Source organism: Drosophila biarmipes, chromosome 2R, assembly GCF_025231255.1.
Source record: "Drosophila biarmipes strain raj3 chromosome 2R, RU_DBia_V1.1, whole genome shotgun sequence".
Lineage (NCBI taxonomy): Eukaryota > Metazoa > Arthropoda > Insecta > Diptera > Drosophilidae > Drosophila > Drosophila biarmipes.
In genome coordinates this window covers 9,235,546-9,251,583 of record NC_066615.1, presented here as the reverse complement: position 1 = coordinate 9,251,583, position 16,038 = coordinate 9,235,546, and the positions used below count along the sequence as shown (strand labels likewise).

General features: G+C 44.3%; 3 protein-coding genes across 8 annotated transcripts in view; 2 read left to right on the top strand and 1 right to left on the bottom strand.

The window, feature by feature from the left end:
- The window catches only part of LOC108026650 (inner nuclear membrane protein Man1), an 80,463-nt gene extending 72,053 nt beyond the window's left edge, over window positions 1-8,410 (top strand). The window contains exons 1-3 of one of the 6 annotated variants that reach the window (XM_050887787.1): window positions 178-353; window positions 5,908-6,129; window positions 6,373-8,410. In XM_050887787.1, the coding sequence (XP_050743744.1) occupies window positions 6,384-8,348 (1,965 nt within the window). In that variant the 5' untranslated portion in view covers window positions 178-353; window positions 5,908-6,129; window positions 6,373-6,383 and the 3' untranslated portion in view covers window positions 8,349-8,410. The other 5 variants (XM_050887788.1, XM_050887789.1, XM_050887785.1 and 2 more) reach the window with 5 other exon arrangements.
- LOC108026653 (CCR4-NOT transcription complex subunit 11) lies at window positions 8,359-9,363 on the bottom strand. The gene is made up of 3 exons (XM_044091619.2): window positions 9,004-9,363; window positions 8,801-8,940; window positions 8,359-8,747 (listed from the first exon to the last, which is right to left on the bottom strand). Exons 1-3 carry the CDS (start codon window positions 9,247-9,249, stop codon window positions 8,450-8,452), a joined length of 684 nt encoding a protein of 227 aa, XP_043947554.1. The 5' UTR covers window positions 9,250-9,363; the 3' UTR covers window positions 8,359-8,449.
- Window positions 9,364-9,565: 202 nt separating this feature from the next.
- Window positions 9,566-16,014, top strand: LOC108026734 (integrator complex subunit 1). Its single transcript, XM_017097847.3, has 3 exons — window positions 9,566-10,960; window positions 11,024-12,003; window positions 12,057-16,014. The coding sequence occupies exons 1-3, from the start codon at window positions 9,637-9,639 to the stop codon at window positions 15,921-15,923; spliced, it is 6,171 nt and encodes a 2,056-aa protein (XP_016953336.1). The 5' UTR covers window positions 9,566-9,636; the 3' UTR covers window positions 15,924-16,014.
- The last annotated feature ends 24 nt before the right edge of the window (window positions 16,015-16,038 follow it).

Sequence of the window (16,038 nt, the reverse complement as noted above, 5' to 3'; positions counted from 1 at the left end):
AAGTGTGTACCCTTTCATCTCCAAAGAACTCAAATTTTAAACAACCTATCGATTACCGATGTCGTGAGTGAAGGGAAAAACACTTCTGTTCCATTTTCATTCCGTTTCACCTTACCTCGCGCCGCACCCTTGACTTAATAATTTAGTATGTGCCGTATAAATTTGTAATCAAAATATGGTTGCTTTTTCGCGTGCTGACTGTTGCATGCAACGGAGGTGTTTGAGCAGTGTGTGATACCGATTTTTACTTATTCTGTTTTTTTTCAAAACAAAAATATAACGTAATATATACGTTTAATACCTTTTATAAATATTTGTCTGTTGTTATTGGTTAAATAAACAATCAATTACGGGTAAAGTTACTCCAAGAAAAATGGCCTCCTCCGAGGCCAAGGGTAAAAACCCTTATTCGGAGCTGAGCAACGTTAAAAGGCCGAAATTATCGCCCTTAAATAAAAAGAAAAAACCTACGGATAACAATTTAGTAGAATCGGAAAGCGAAGAAGTTGTGATGAAAGAAGTCATTGACCCTGTAAGTCATCCGAGTCCAACCAGCCAAGTAAGTGGTAAAGCTATAACGGATCCTGCTAGCAAAGAAGAGAAGAGAGAAAGTGGAAATTTGGAAAACAACGGATACTCGTACAGCAGCGCTCACAAGGGACCCTTTGTGGTCTACATAGACAAAATTGGTGAAACCAATGGCGAAAACCGACCTAGAAGAGTTCCTATAAATCCTCTTGAACTAAATGCTGTCCTGCTAAAATTAAATATTAAAGATATAATTTCAGTAAATAAGATTGGTTATGGGCGCTGCAAGGCTGAGTGCAAGTCAGCAACGGCAGCTAATAGCATCCTGTCCTCAAATCTTAAAAGTAATGGTTACGAACCTAAAATTCTTAAGCATTTCATTTTTAAAATGGGTATTATTTTTAATATTCCGACAAAATTTTCCGACTCTGAACTTAAGGAGTACATTTCTTCTCCAGTACCTATTCAAGAAATAATTCGTGTGAAGACTAAGGACCGAGACAATAAAGATATTTTTATTAACACTCCTAGGGTTAAGATTCTTTTTAAAGGTACTCAAATTCCCAACGAGATTGTCTTCCTGTACACCAAAATTAATGTTAGTCCATATGTTCCTTTTAGTCAATGTTTTCGTTGTTTTAGATTTAATCACTTTGCTCAGCATTGTAAACAAACTGAACAAAAATGCAGTAAATGTTCTCTTTCGCATTCAAGAGAACAACAATGTAATCAACTCGTTTGTGCCAACTGCAAACAAAATCACCCAGCCACCTCTCTTGAGTGCCCTGCTCGTAAGAGAGCGTACGCTATCCAGAAATGTATGACTATTGAGAATTTATCACGAAATGAAACGAAGATTAGGTACCCCTCTCTCTTCCAAATTTTAGATGAAGTCGACACCAACGACTTAACCCACTTCCCCCAGCCAACATGGCAAAGAAAATCTGCCAATCCAGTGTTACAAAATAATACCAAAATAGCTACCCAACAAATATTTGCACAAAACCCTTTTAATAAGGTTGTTAAGAACTCTCTTAACAAGAAAAACGAAGATAAAAATTCACGCGACACTATGATCAGCTGGAAAGCTGCTCTTTATGAACATGAGTACACTCCAAACGAAAAGTTTTCTCTCATTCATTCTAATCCACCTAGTTCCTCACCCTCTAGTCAACCTTTTTTAGACAATCCAGCTCTTGAAGCTGCGGAGAATAGCTTAAATCAATTAGCTTCTGAAATATCCTCATTTCTAGTCAACGAAACAACCAATTTAGTACCTGAATCAAGAAACTTTTTAGAGAATTTAAGAAACAGAATAGCACTTACAAACTCAAAAATTGATTTGTTCAAAATTAATCAACTTGTTTAATTTTGAATAATAACTTTTTTATTTATTTATTTATCTATTTACTTATTTTTCTGATTTTTTTTTTTTTTTTTTTTTTTTTTTTTCTGTTAAATTAATTGTTTTTTATTTATTCGTTTTTCTTTTCTCTTTCATTTGTCTATCTGTTTTCATTTGAAAATAAAACATAAAGTTATATTATTTAAATGACAATAAAAATCCTACAGTATAATATTCAGAGCTTAACTGCTAATAATAACAAACAATTACTAGAATTATTCTTAGTAAACAATAACATAGACATAGCAATTTTATCAGAGATATGGATTTCCAATAATTCCATGTGTAGCTTGGCAAATTATAATTTTGTATGTAAGCCGCGTAACGATGGTTATGGAGGCGTTGGAATTTACTTAAAAAAACACATACGCTTTAAACAAATCAACTGTGATATTAGCTTAGAAGTCATTGGTATCCGTACAATTAACCTAAGAAATAATATTAATATTTTCAGTGTCTATGCTGCTCCCAGCACAGACATTAATTCTTTTCAACAAGGCTGCGATGATCTATTTACTATTGCTGCTCAATCGAGTGGTCTAACTGTCATAGGTGGTGACTTCAATGCCAAATCCAGCATTTGGGGTAATAATACTCAAGATGTCAGAGGCGGTATTTTAGAAAATTCCCTCTTACACTCCGGTTTCTTTTGCCTTAACAACGGCTCTCCAACTTACTCCCATAACCCATCCTATACTTCAACACTCGATCTCACTTTCATTAATAGTAGCAATCTTTGTTCTAACTGGTCCTCAATAAATTCTAAAATATCAAATAGCAATCATTTCCCAATCTTAATTGAAATAGACCAAATTTCTGCTTCGACTAATATTATTAAATTTAACCATAATAAAATAATCAAAGACTTTTCCAAAATTCAAATTACAACGTTAGATAGCATTTCCAACTTATCCCAAACAATACACTGTAATAATTCAATTAAAATAAATACAAACAATAGATATGTTCCAAAAAAGTATTGGGACGAGGTATGTGAAAAATTGTTTAGATTAAGAAACGCGTGCAGACAAAAATATTTTAAATCCAAACTACAATCTGATGCTATTGCCTATATTAACAGTAATAAAAAACTTAACAACTATTATTATAAAATGAGAAAAGAAAACCTCAATAAGCTAGCAGAAGACATTTCTAACCCCTCTTCTCTGAAAGATATGTGGAACAAAATCAAAAATCTTAAACTTTTTAAACAAATTAAACCGTCAAACAGTGCAATATCTGACTCAGAACATAGAGATTTTCTCAATCAAATAGCCACAGCTCCCAACACTGCGATGTGTCCTGACGTATCTTTTTCTCCTGATCTGCTTTATAGATATACCAACTCTAATTTCTCAGCGCGTGAACTTCTTGACTTCCTTAACTCTCGTAACCCAGACTCGGCTAAGGGTCTTGACAACATTTCATACAGAATGCTTCTATCTCTACCCTTAAGTCAAATAGAAAAACTGGTATCCCTGCTAAACATTACTTTAGACAATGGGTTTATTCCAGATCAGTGGCGGAAAATAAGGGTTATACCTGTTCCCAAAAAAAATCTAGACTCTTCAATTATTACCAACAACAGACCTATCTGCCTTCTAAGTGTGACTTTTAAGTGCTTAGAAGGTTTGATTAAATTGCGGATGGAAGAGTACATTAATAAAAATAAAATTCTGCCACCAAGATCCTATGCGTTCAGAAAAAACCATTCTACTGCCCAATGCATCAACGATGTAATAAATAACATAGCCAACCTAAAAGCTCGTGGTTTCCACGTTACCGCAGCGGTTTTAGACTTAAGTAAAGCCTTTGATGCCGTCAATATCCCTATTCTGGGTAGCAAATTAGTTAGTTTGGGTTTCGACCACAATCATATTTATTTCATTATAAACTTCCTTAGTAAAAGAGTTCTCACTATGGGTACTGCAGAGATAACTGTAAACAAAGGAGTTAGTCAAGGTAGTTGTCTGAGTCCAATCCTCTTTAATTTATATACAGCTGAGCTTCACAGCTTAAGTAATGACCATGACAGTATTCTGTTCCAGTACGCTGACGACTTCTTTCTAGTCTGTTATGACAAAGTCTTTTCGATGGCTGAAGAGAAATTAGAACAAAAAGTAAATAGGTTTATGGAACTGTGCAATATTAATAATCTTACTTTTAATCCAGACAAATCAGCCACCATTCATTTTAATCTAAGAAAAAAACCTTTAAGTATCTTGTGCAATAATATTATTTTAAAAAATGTAAATAGTATAAATTATTTAGGTAGAGTCATAAGTTCAAACAACTCGTCTGTTCAGCATGTAAATAAAACGATCTCTAAATCGAATCAAACGAATATGTTTATTCAAATGCTCAGTGGTTGCCGCTTCGGAGTACATCCAAGCAAGTCACTACTCTTTTATAAAGCATTTATTAGAACTAGATATGAATACGCCTGCTCCTCTTTTTCAAACATATCAAAATCAGTACAAAACAATATAAATAAGCATGCTAATTTCCACCTTAGAAAGGCCTTAGGACTTATTAAATCGACTCCAATTAATATTATTTATAATCTTGCAGCTGAACTTCCTCCAGCTTATAGGATTAAATTCGCTACAGCGAAGGAGTTGGCCAAAACGTTCGCTCATGGACTACCATCTGCGTCGCTTCTGTCAAACTCCTTTGTAGCCAAAAATACTAGTTACAGTAGAATTTATGCTGAATTTAAAAATATCCTGGATAGTATTGCTCCTATTTGTCCTTACTCTCTGTCCACACGCAAGATTTCAGTTGACACAAATTTCTTTAAAGGTACTTGTACAAATAAAAAAATGGCAAACGAGACTATAATTCTCTCTTTATTTAAAGAAAAAATAAGAAGTTTAACCTCAAAAAATATGGAAATCATCTTCACGGATGGTTCTGTGTCGGAAAATTTTACAGGAGGTGCCTTTGTCCACTTAAATTCCAATTCGATAAAAAGTTTCTACACCGACAAAAAACTATCGTCGCTGACTGCTGAACTCACAGCCCTAGAAAAAGCCATTGACTTCGGTATTTCAAAAAAGTTCTCCAAAATAGCAATTTTAACTGACAGTCTTGGTGCCATCCAGACAATAAAGAACACGAACTCCAAAAACTGCATCTCTCAATGCATTCTGAAAAAAGTCATAAACAACCCAACCCTGCTATCCATAGAATTTCACCACATTCCAAGCCATTCCAATATTTGGGAAAACGATCTCGCAGATACAGCGGCTAAAAATGCTAAAATTAACGGCTCTTTCGCACCCGTCAGATGGACCCTTAAGGACGCAATCAATCATATGTTCGCGCAAATAAAACAAGACTGGGAGCGTGAATACAGTCTGTTCTCATTAGAGCGTAACAAGGGTTACTCTCTCCTCTCACCATATACCACTTCCAAGCCTTGGTTTAAAAACAAAGAACACCTATTCAACCGTATAGAAACGAAGACTCTAAACAGAATCTTAAGCGGACATGCTTTTGACAAATACACACTTTCCAAAATGAAAGTCTACGATAACGCCCTATGCGATTCGTGTAACGTTAATGAAGACATTTCGCATATTTTGTTAAATTGCTCAAAATATACACCAACAAGACAAAATTATCCAACACTACTTAAATATAACGATATCTATCGTTTACTTGGAAATGAACCAATTGAAAATTGGACATCGATTACCAGTTTCATTCGAGCTGCTAATATTAATATCTAATACAACACACTCCACACTGCTCATTTAACACACTATAACACCATCCACGCTTATACCAACTCACAAAATCTCAAAATTAAAATTTCTCACACATATTGATAACATTTTCATCGCTTATCGTTCATCGTCATCGCTCATCGTTCATTGTCATCATAACATCACCAGAAACTACTGCACGATATTTACATAGCTGTCCATTAAATTTTGTTTTTCTTGAAATTTAATTTCATACATTGGCAGTGGCGTTAACCCGTTCCAACGGGGCGGCCAAATAATTCTTCCCTCTTCACGGAAGGAAGTAACTTAATATTTAAAAAAAAAAAAAAAAAAATATGGTTGTAAGACTGTTGCTTTAAAATCAGTAGTTTATTTTGTTTTTATGTAATTAACGCCTTGTCGCATTCTGAACACATGGTGATGCGTTCTCTTGTTGGACATCTTTATATCAGTGTACTTGTGTAGGTATGCTACCCATAAACAGCGGTTAATTCGCACATTCGCTGCGCTTGCTGCTTTATAAACATATTTTTGGTAGCCTAAAAAGCAAACTTACAAGCTTGTTGGTAGAAGAACGCCCTGCCTGGTTTCAGGAGCTTGCGAAAATGTGCTTTGCGATGCAGTTATATATGCACGCATTCCCGTGTATGCATGTGTATGCTGCAATGTGCGCTTCCTACACTCTAAACAATTCTGTATCTCTTGCAGAGCGAGGAAAAATGTCAACCGAGAGCCTAAATAGTTTGACCGACAAGGAGCTACACAAAAAGCTAATCCAGAGTGGTTTCCCCAGCACTCCGGTGACGGAGACAACGCGAGCAGTTCTTATTGAGAAGCTGAAAAAGCACACTCGCGCGGACAAGCTTAAGAAGCGGAGCAAGAAGTACGTGCTGTACTCCAAGGAGCAGCCGGAATCGCCTCCGCCTCCCTACCCGCAGTACCCCCAGTACCACGTCCCCCAGCCGCCTTCAATCTACGCCAACGGCCTAGACAACAACAACGACCTGGAACTGAGCCGCAGCTCCTCGGTTTTCAATCGCAGCTTTGACGAGAACGACTCGAGTCCGCTCCAGTTGTCCGCCTCCAAGATGTACGCCCCACCACCAGTGGTGGCCTCCAATTACGATGGAGACTGCTCGCCCCATAGTCTGGGTGGCCTAAATGGCAAGTACCGGCAGCAATGCTCCATGCCGTACGCCATAGACACTTCGAATAACTATGGAAAACCCAGCGGCAAGGTCAAGATATCCGATGGAGGTGTCGTTAACAGACTGCTCAGCTTTCGGGACACCACAATCCAGCGGAAATTCAACTATCCGTCTGGACCGGTGTCGAGAGCCCCGCCAAGGAACGAGAGACATACTCGATTCGCCGTGTCGGACCTGAAGTCGTTTTTTAAAAACCCCGACATCAGGCCATACGTAATACCACAAGTGCTCATTTCGCTGTTCTTAATATTTCTGACAATAATCACCGTCCTGTATGTGGGCAAGAGGTTCGAGCAGAGTCCCATCGACAAGACCGCACTGAAGTACACATTATGTAACCCCAACGATTTGCAAGTGGTCGGCGAAACGGTGAACTGCATAGCGAAGGATTCGCTGAGGGATGCACTGGATTTGAGCGAGGAACTCTTCAGGCATTTGAACGAGCGAGCCAAGCTTCATCACTGCAAAGATGCCAGTCTGTCGCCCGCCTTGGAAATTGGCGAGTTTGTTAGGGAAATGGTCAACCGCCCAACGACTCACAGGGGAAATTTGCTCAATAACTTGAAGGCTGCCAAATATCTTATTGCCCAGAATCCACAGTGGAGCATTCAGGAGGTAGATTCTTCAAAGCACCTTGGTCAAGGCTTGTATTATGAGCTTTCCGAACCAAATTTGCCACTCAAGTGCATTGTGTTGAAGAAAATGGCCCGCTTTTTTACCGTGATCGGAACGCTCGTTGTGATCGTAGCTGGATTCCTCGTTGTCTACTTTGCGGTGGTTATTTACCGAGTCAAACAAAAGGAAGCCCTGCTGGCGGTCGATCAATTCTCAAAGGACATCATCAACGAGCTGATTTACTTAAGTTCACAGTCCGAGAGTCCTGAAGTCATCATCAGCCAGCTGCAGGAGAAGTTTTTGCCGGCCAAGAAGCGCTCTAAGCATTTGTCTTCTTGGAACAAGGCGCTCAAGCAGCTGGAGAAGAACGACAGCCGTGTGCTCTTTGGAATGGTCAATAGGGATGGCAAGGCGATGCGCACGATTGCTTGGAACAGAAACCTGGACAAGAAGGATGTGGGCCTGGTCAAGAAATGGCAGAGTCCTGCCTTTGATAACTCCAACAAGATTGCCAACCCTCCGACTCCGTGCCTAAAGATTCGGCACATGTTTGACTCCTCGGAAGTGGATCAGGCCAACCTGAAGCAGTCCATCGTCGACTCGATCATTGAGAAGGTGGGTTCGCGCTGCAAGATCTGCGATGTCCAGCTGGACATGCAGTCATGCTGCGTGTACATCCGATGCGCCAGCGAGGAGAACGCCGGTACGATTCACAACGAGATCAACGGCTGGTGGTTCGATAAGCGCCTGATTTCGATTAAATTCTTAAGACTTGAACGCTACCTAAGCCGCTTCCCCAAGCCCTCGGCCGATCCACTCTTCTTTCATACCAGCGAGGCAGCCAACAACACTCACTCATAAAGCACACAACTCTACACTAGTTACTTAAGTTATTAAATGCGAATTTGTTTTACATGTACAAAGTATTGTATTTATTAAGTAAGTTGTAAACAAGACGGTCGCTACTTTGTAAGCGAATTGGAGGACAGAGCGCTCTCCCCGGTCTCCAAGTGCTTGATGAGGCGGTACAATGCAGCAGCTTCCTTGATCTTGCTGAAACCCACGCAAAATGCCTCGATCTCTATGAATAGTTCCTTAACATTCACAATCTTGTTTCGGATCAAGGACTGTAGAAATACGCAAACCAGACGCACTAGGCGGGATTGCATATACTTATCCTTGACCGTTTCGCAGGTCGAGATGCAGTTGCTGATGTACAGGTGAATAAACTCCGTGGGCAAAGGGCCCGAAGTGGTGAGTCTAAGGAGAGAGAGTTTCTAGAGGGCTTGAGGGAAGTATTTGTGGAATCCTACCTGTTGACCACTTCCATGGAGTGGAGTGTGATGTCCATATTAACCAGTATGTTGAAATACTCTGTTATGTCGGTGGTCATCATCAGTCTTAGTAAAATCTCAATGGAAATGAGGGGATTGTTTTCAACTAGCAGAGGTAGCTGAAGAATGGGGAAATAGGATTTCAATACATAGATCTTTGTTGGTGAATTTGGTCAACCTACTTTGGCCGGAGTCAAGCCGTATTGGCGTGCGATGTCCGTGTTCTGCTTCAGCAGATCGTCGAACAAAATGTGCTGGTCCTGCAGACTCAGGGGCTGCAGGAATGCCTGCTCGATGAGGTGCTTTGTGTTGGGGGTAACGTAGTTCGACTGGTCGTACAGGATCTCCACCTTATCGCTGTTGGACTGATTTATCCACAGCAGCTCGTCCTCGAAGTCCATTAGAGGCGGTGCGATGGACAGAAACATGTTGGCTACCTAGTTTTAATTTGGAGTTAACACCGCAACTATTCATAGGACTTGTTTTGCCCCGTCTTGAAGATAGAATTTATAAACAATTTTAGTGTGACCTTAGGGAAGAGTGTTAAAAATGGCCAGTTTTTATATTACTAACAAAGCTTATAAATAAAAGAAAGACGTTTAAAGCTTAATAAATTGGATAAAAATACATTTTAAAAAGATTTGACCATTTCACCTGCTATAATTAAGTACGTTCCACCAGTTCCAACGTTTCAAATTGTACTGTTTTTACTGACGCCACTAAGCGTTAGTCCCTTAGGCCAATCTTCAGCCACTATGGCCACTCTTTGCAGCTGGGTTTTTAGTAATCCGCGAATGGTATAAAATAAAAACAAAATGGACCGCAGCAAAGGCAGCGGCTCGAACAGGTCTCAAAAGAAGGTTCCGCTGGGCGGGGAGCTCTTCGCACTCGGCACCAAGGCCGTTCGCGATGACTCCAAGTCCAAGATCCTGCCCATCAAGGCCATTTCCTCGTCGGACCGCAAGCGCGAAGCCTCCTCCTCGCTGGCCAGCTCCAGCAAGCGGTTCCGGGGCAACCTGAAGGAGGGCGGCGCCACGGACATCTCCTCCGGCAGCAGTCAGTGCGAGACCTGGGAGCAGTTCGCCATCGACTGCGACCTGGAGACGGTGATCGAGACCATATACGCGGCGTTGGAGCAAAACGACAACGAGACCGTGGGCCGGCTGGTCTGCGGCGTTATAAAACAGACAACGACGACGAGCTCGTCGCGCTCCAAGGTGGATAACATAGCCCTGCTGGCCCTGATCTACGTGGCCAAACTGCAGCCGAGCATATTCTGCACGGATATAGTGGCCTGCGCCCTGTTATCCTTCCTGCGGCGGGAGGCCAACGTGAAAATGAGGTACAACACGAATCTGCACATCCTGTTTGCCAATCTGCTAACCCGGGGATTCATGGAGACATCGCAGTGGCCGGAGATACTGCTGCGCACCTACATAGACGATGCGGTCAACGAGCGCTACTGGGCGGACAATGAGTTGTGTGCTCCTCTCGTGAAAAACATATGTGCTGCTTTCAAAACGCGCACACCACACATAAGTCTTCTCCGCTGTGACGTGAGCACGGCTCTTCCGTCGGGCCAGACGCACAGGGACAGCATGACTGTGGACGACGACTCCGGGGACAATTCCACTCAGAGCCTGGACGCCAGTCCACTGAATACCGAATCGGAACCCATTTCGGATGCCATGTGCGCCACTAAGCCCAGGTTCAGCGATTCTGTGGTGCAAAGGCATGTCAGCGATGCCATTCGCGATCAGCTAAACAAGCGCCAACAGCAGGACAACTACACCAGGAACTTCCTTAAGTTCCTCTGCACCACTTCCGGCATTGCAGAGGTGCGGTGCCTGAGCATCTCCCGGCTGGAGCTTTGGATCCACAACGGAAAGCTGGTCAAGTTTGCCCAGCAACTGCTCTCGTACATCTGCTTCAACATCAAGGGACGCAACACGCAGGACAACGAAGTGCTCTTGGTCCTGGTGAAGATGCGTCTTAAAACCAAGCCCCTGATCAACCACTATATGTCGTGCCTGAAGGAGATGATCTATCTGCAGCCAGACATCTTGAGCACTGTGATGAAGCTGGTCGTGCAAAATGAACTATCGAACACCAGGAATCCGAATAATATGGGGATGTTGGGTAAGCAAGAACTATTTTTTAAAATACCATGTTATCTATAATGTTTATTTTTTACTGTAACAGCCACAATGTTTCAAACATCTTCTGACCAATCTGCGGCCAACCTGGCTGAAATCTACCAAGAATTTCTTCTCCAGCGGGACGATTGCCTACGCACCTTGCGTGTCTTTTTAAGGGAGCTTGTGCGGATGCTGCGCTTTGATGTGAACCTGGTGAAATTTTGCAAGACATTTCTGAGTGAGCGGGAAGACCTCACCCCACAAATTGAAATGTTCGAGTTCAAGGAGCGAATTTTCCACTCCATGGTGGACATTGTGTGCCTCTGCATGTTTCTGTCGGCCACGCCGCAGGCTAGGGAAGCCAGTTTGTCGCTGAAGACCAATCGGGATACGAAAAACAACCATGCGCTGCTCAAGCTGTACAACCAGATGTCGCAGATTCAACTTGACACGGTATCCTGGATGTACGAAACAGTGCCGACCGTCTTCAAAATTCCGGCAGCCGAGTATCACCAGGCGCTGCACAAGCTGCTGCTGCTGGACAGTCCGGAGCAGTATTCGCGCTGCGATCAGTGGCCGTCGGAGCCAGAGCGCGGAGCAATTTTGAGGATCATCTCCGAGACTCCAATTCACGAGGAGACCTTGTTGCGTATCATATTGATAGGGATTACCAAGGACATTCCCTTCTCCATTGCGAACACCTTCGATGTCCTCCTGCTGGTCATCAAGCGAGTTTCCGGCATGAAAGCCACCAATATACCGGCTGTGCAGGCCAATAAATTCGACATCATAGACTTTCTGTTCAGCATGTCGGAATACCATCATCCAGAGAACATCCGATTACCCTCGGATTACGAGCCACCCAAGCTGGCTATCATCGCGTTCTACTGGAAGGCCTGGCTCATTTTGCTCATGATATCCGCACACAATCCCTCGACGTTCGGAGCCTTTTGCTGGGATCACTATCCCACAATGAAGATGATGATGGAAATTTGCATCACCAATCAGTTTAACAATTCGGCAGCAAACAAGGATGAGTTGCAGGTGAGTTTTATTAAAGTTAACTAATTGAATGTGCTATAACTAAAGTGTTGCAGATAATCACCGTGGAGAGGGATCACATTCTGCAGTTCGAAACCTACTTGGCTGCCCAAACGTCGCCCCATGCAGTCATTACAGAGGAGACTGCGATTCTGATCACCCAGCTCATGCTGATGGATCCGATGGGCACGCCGCGCAAAGTGCCCTCCATGGTGCTGGATCAGCTGAAGTTTCTCAATCAGACCTACAAGCTGGGCCACTTGTTCTGTCGCTGCCGCAAGCCGGACTTATTGCTGGACATAATCCAGAGGCAGGGCACCACGCAATCCATGCCCTGGCTTTCCGACCTGGTTCAGAACAGCGAGGGCGACTTCAGCCATCTTCCGGTGCAGTGTCTGTGCGAATTTCTGCTCTTCAATGCCCACATCATCAACGAGGAAAACAGTCGCGATGCCGAGCTGGTCAACTTCCTCCGAAATCTGATATTCGATGGAAATCTTAGCCACCAAATCGTTTGTGAGCTGTTGGACTACATATTTAGACGCTTATCGTCCACGGTCAAACAATCGCGGGTGGCTGCCTTGTCGGGACTGAAGATCATCTTTAGGCACTCCGGAGACTTTGAAAACGAGTGGCTTTTGAAGTCGATCCAGCAAATTCCCCACTTCTTCGAGGTCAAACCCTTCATTATTCCCCAGCTTCGAGCTGCCTGCCAAGTGGAGAATTGCCCAGAGTTGATTATGGCCTACATTCAGTTCATTACTGCCCACACGCTGAATGATCCAGTGAATGAAATGCTCGATCATGTCATCGATATGGCGCAGCTGATTGTCGAGCGCAGCACGATGTTTCAGCACATCATTATTTCCCAGGAGGATTATGATTACGTTCCCGACGAGAACCGCATTCAGACACTTAAGTGCCTTTTTGTCATGTTTAATAACTATATTATCAAGCTGAGGGAGTACCATGAACCGTACGAGTGGACCGAGTATCCGGACTTGCTGATGGTTCAGTTTGACGATGGAGTGCAGCTGCCCCTCCACATAAACATAATTCACGCCTTCATCATTCTACTAACATACTCGAACAGCAACATGCCCGAATCGATACCCATATTGGATTATTGGTTCCCGCCCGGACGACCGGCTCCCGTGGCCTTTTTGCCCAGCATGCCTCAGGAGCAGGTTCAACTGCTGCCCGACTGGCTAAAGCTGAAGATGATACGCTCCTCGGTGGACAGACTGATTGAGGCCGCCCTCAACGACCTGACGCCCGATCAGATTGTGCTGTTTGTGCAGAACTTTGGCACGCCGGTCAACTCGATGTCCAAGCTGCTGGCCATGCTGGACACCGCTGTACTGGAGCAGTTCGACCTGGTAAAGAATGCCATTCTCAACAAGGCATATCTGGCGCAGCTGATTGAAATCCAGCAGGCCCGGGGTGCCAAGAATGGACACTACACCGTGCAGGCGCTCGATTTGCATTCTCACTCGCAGACCGTGCCGGATCTGCCCAAAATCAGTGTGGTCATCCAGGAGACCGTGGAGATAGGCGACTACGATACCCTGGACTCAAGCAGTTGTCCGACCGATTTCCTGGCCACCAAAGAGGTTGCCCAAACGATTCTCACGCAACCAGATCACCTGACCGCTGCGAGGAGTGACTGCCGATCTCTGATTCAGAAACTACTGGACATGCTGGCCAGCCCGAGTAGCAATCGAAGCGATGTGGTCACTGCTATAACCGAGGTGATAGCTGTGGGTTGCGATGTTATTATGAGCCGGCATGCCTGCACTTTTTTGCGGACCTTCTTCAGTTGCATGCTACACAGCGACAAGTACCACATTCTGGAGAACACTCTGCAAAAGAATTTTAGTATTTTCAAGCACAGTTATACCGACTCCAGCCTGCTGCAAAGAACCGAACTGTATCACGAGAGCTTGGTTTTCATGTTGAGAAATTCCCGAGAGATTTACGTGAAGCAGTTTAAGGCGAACACCGCGTTGGTGGCACGAAAGCGAATCGTCAGGGGCATCATCAAAAGCTTCGATCAGACCAAGGACCGCAATACAGCATTGGCCAGAAGCAAGAGCGATCAGCTCTTCCACAACGGGCTCTTCATCGACTGGCTTTCCGAAGTGGATCCCGAAATTGTTTCCACGCAGCTGTTGAAGGAGCGATTCCTATTCTCAAAGTCCTGCAGCGAGTTTAGGTTCTATCTGCTGTCCTTGATTAATCACCAAACCAACTGGGACACGATCGAAAGGATTGCCGAGTATTTGTTCAAAAATTACCACGAAGACTACGACTACGCCACGGTTCTTAACTATTTCGAGGCGCTGACTACCAATCCAAAGCTGTGGAAGGGTCGCGAGAAGTACATGTCCAAGAACGTTCGGCCAGATGCCTTCTTTCTACTCAAGACCTCGGAACTGGAACCGTTTGCCTATTTCATCCTGCACGAAGGCCTTTCCGAGGTCAAGGTGGATAGCAGGAACTACGATTTCAAGCTCTGCTCGCGAATGAACCTGCTGTTCAAGCTGACAGACAAGCGAAGAGACCTCATGGTCCGGGTGATGGAGCATGTGGAGAACAGTGCCGTTTCCGACTTCTTGAAATTGCAGGTCCTGCAGCAGATGTACATCATGTACCCGCGCGTCAAGTTCCTAAAACCGAGCCAAACCGGCGAGCAGGCATACAAATTGCAAAGTTTGAAAGGCTGCCAGGCCGACAAGGTATCCAATAATCTAATCACCTGCTTGGGAAGTCTGGTGGGCAAGAAGGATTTTGAAACCCTGTCCACGGACACGGAGTTGCTCCTGCGCAAGCTAGCTGCCTCGCATCCGTTGCTCTTCCTTCGACAACTGAGCGTTCTGTCGTCCATTATGCAGGGCCGTGCCCAGCTCAGCATGAAGGCTCTGCGGGAGGAGCACCACTTCCACCGGTTTGTCCAGATCCTGAGGACACTGGAGCTGCTGCAACCAACCATCTTCGAGGACGCTTACAAGAACGAGATACAGAACACGCTGTCGTGCTACTTCAATTTCTTCAAGCACCACAGCTCGGTGAAGGAGGCCTGCCAAATGCTGAACAAGTTTGTACAGATGCTGCAGGCCTACATCAACTACAATCCCACGAGTGCCCTGCTCTTTATCGAGCAGTACGTGGGCATACTCAAGGAACTGGCTGCCAAGTACACTTCGCTGGGCAAGCTGCAGGTTCTCGTCCAGGCAGTCGCCCTGCTGCAGCACAAGTCGCACTCGGCCACCGAACTCGACGACGAGGAGGTGAAATACGAGTACGATCTGGACGAGCACTTCGAGGTGAAGCCATCGGTCAGCAAACCCGTGGTGCCTGAGGAGCCCGTCGAGGGCAACGCGTCCACTCCCATCGAAGTGGGCGGCGGCAGAGGCGCTTCGTCGGTGCTTACCTTGGGATCCTACAGCCGATCAAACTACTCGGACATATCGCCACACTTCCTCGACCTGATCAAGATCATAAAGCAGGCGAACACCGAGGACGTCGTGTTGGGTCCCATGCAGGAGCTGGAGTGCCTCACCTCCAAGAGATTTGTGTTTATCAACGAGCTGTTCGAGCGACTGCTCAACCTGATCTTCTCGCCGAGTGCCCAGATCCGGTCCATCGCCTTCATCATCCTGATCCGGCACCTGAAGCACAATCCCGGCAACTCGGACATCAATCTGTGTACCCTCAACGCCTACATTCAGTGCCTGCGGGACGAAAACTCCTCGGTGGCGGCGACGGCTATCGACAATCTCCCTGAGATGTCGGTGCTTCTGCAGGAGCACGCAATAGATATCCTGTCGGTGGCCTTTTCACTGGGCTTGAAGTCGTGCCTGAACACTGGCCACCAGATTCGAAAGGTTCTCCAGACATTAGTGATTCAGCATGGCTATTAAATGTTCGGTCTACAAATTAGTTCTCTTATGTATATGGTAATCTTAGGTCTTAATAATAAAGTGCATCCAGCGGTACGAGATTTTTACCACATTTGGAAATGTCGAAATGCGTGTC

Bases quoted from the DNA above. Each gene is read 5' to 3' on its own strand.
- LOC108026653 (XM_044091619.2), bottom strand. From the start codon at position 9,249: ATGTTTCTGTCCATCGCACCGCCTCTAATGGACTTCGAGGACGAGCTG. The intron at 8,941-9,003 runs GTAGGTTGACCA...CCCATTCTTCAG, and splicing joins ACGGCTTGACTCCGGCCAAA to CTACCTCTGCTAGTTGAAAA. The intron at 8,748-8,800 runs GTAGGATTCCAC...CTCTCTCCTTAG, and splicing joins TCCATGGAAGTGGTCAACAG to ACTCACCACTTCGGGCCCTT.
- LOC108026734 (XM_017097847.3), top strand. From the start codon at position 9,637: ATGGACCGCAGCAAAGGCAGCGGCTCGAACAGGTCTCAAAAGAAGGTT. The intron at 10,961-11,023 runs GTAAGCAAGAAC...TTACTGTAACAG, and splicing joins GAATAATATGGGGATGTTGG to CCACAATGTTTCAAACATCT. The intron at 12,004-12,056 runs GTGAGTTTTATT...AAAGTGTTGCAG, and splicing joins CAAACAAGGATGAGTTGCAG to ATAATCACCGTGGAGAGGGA.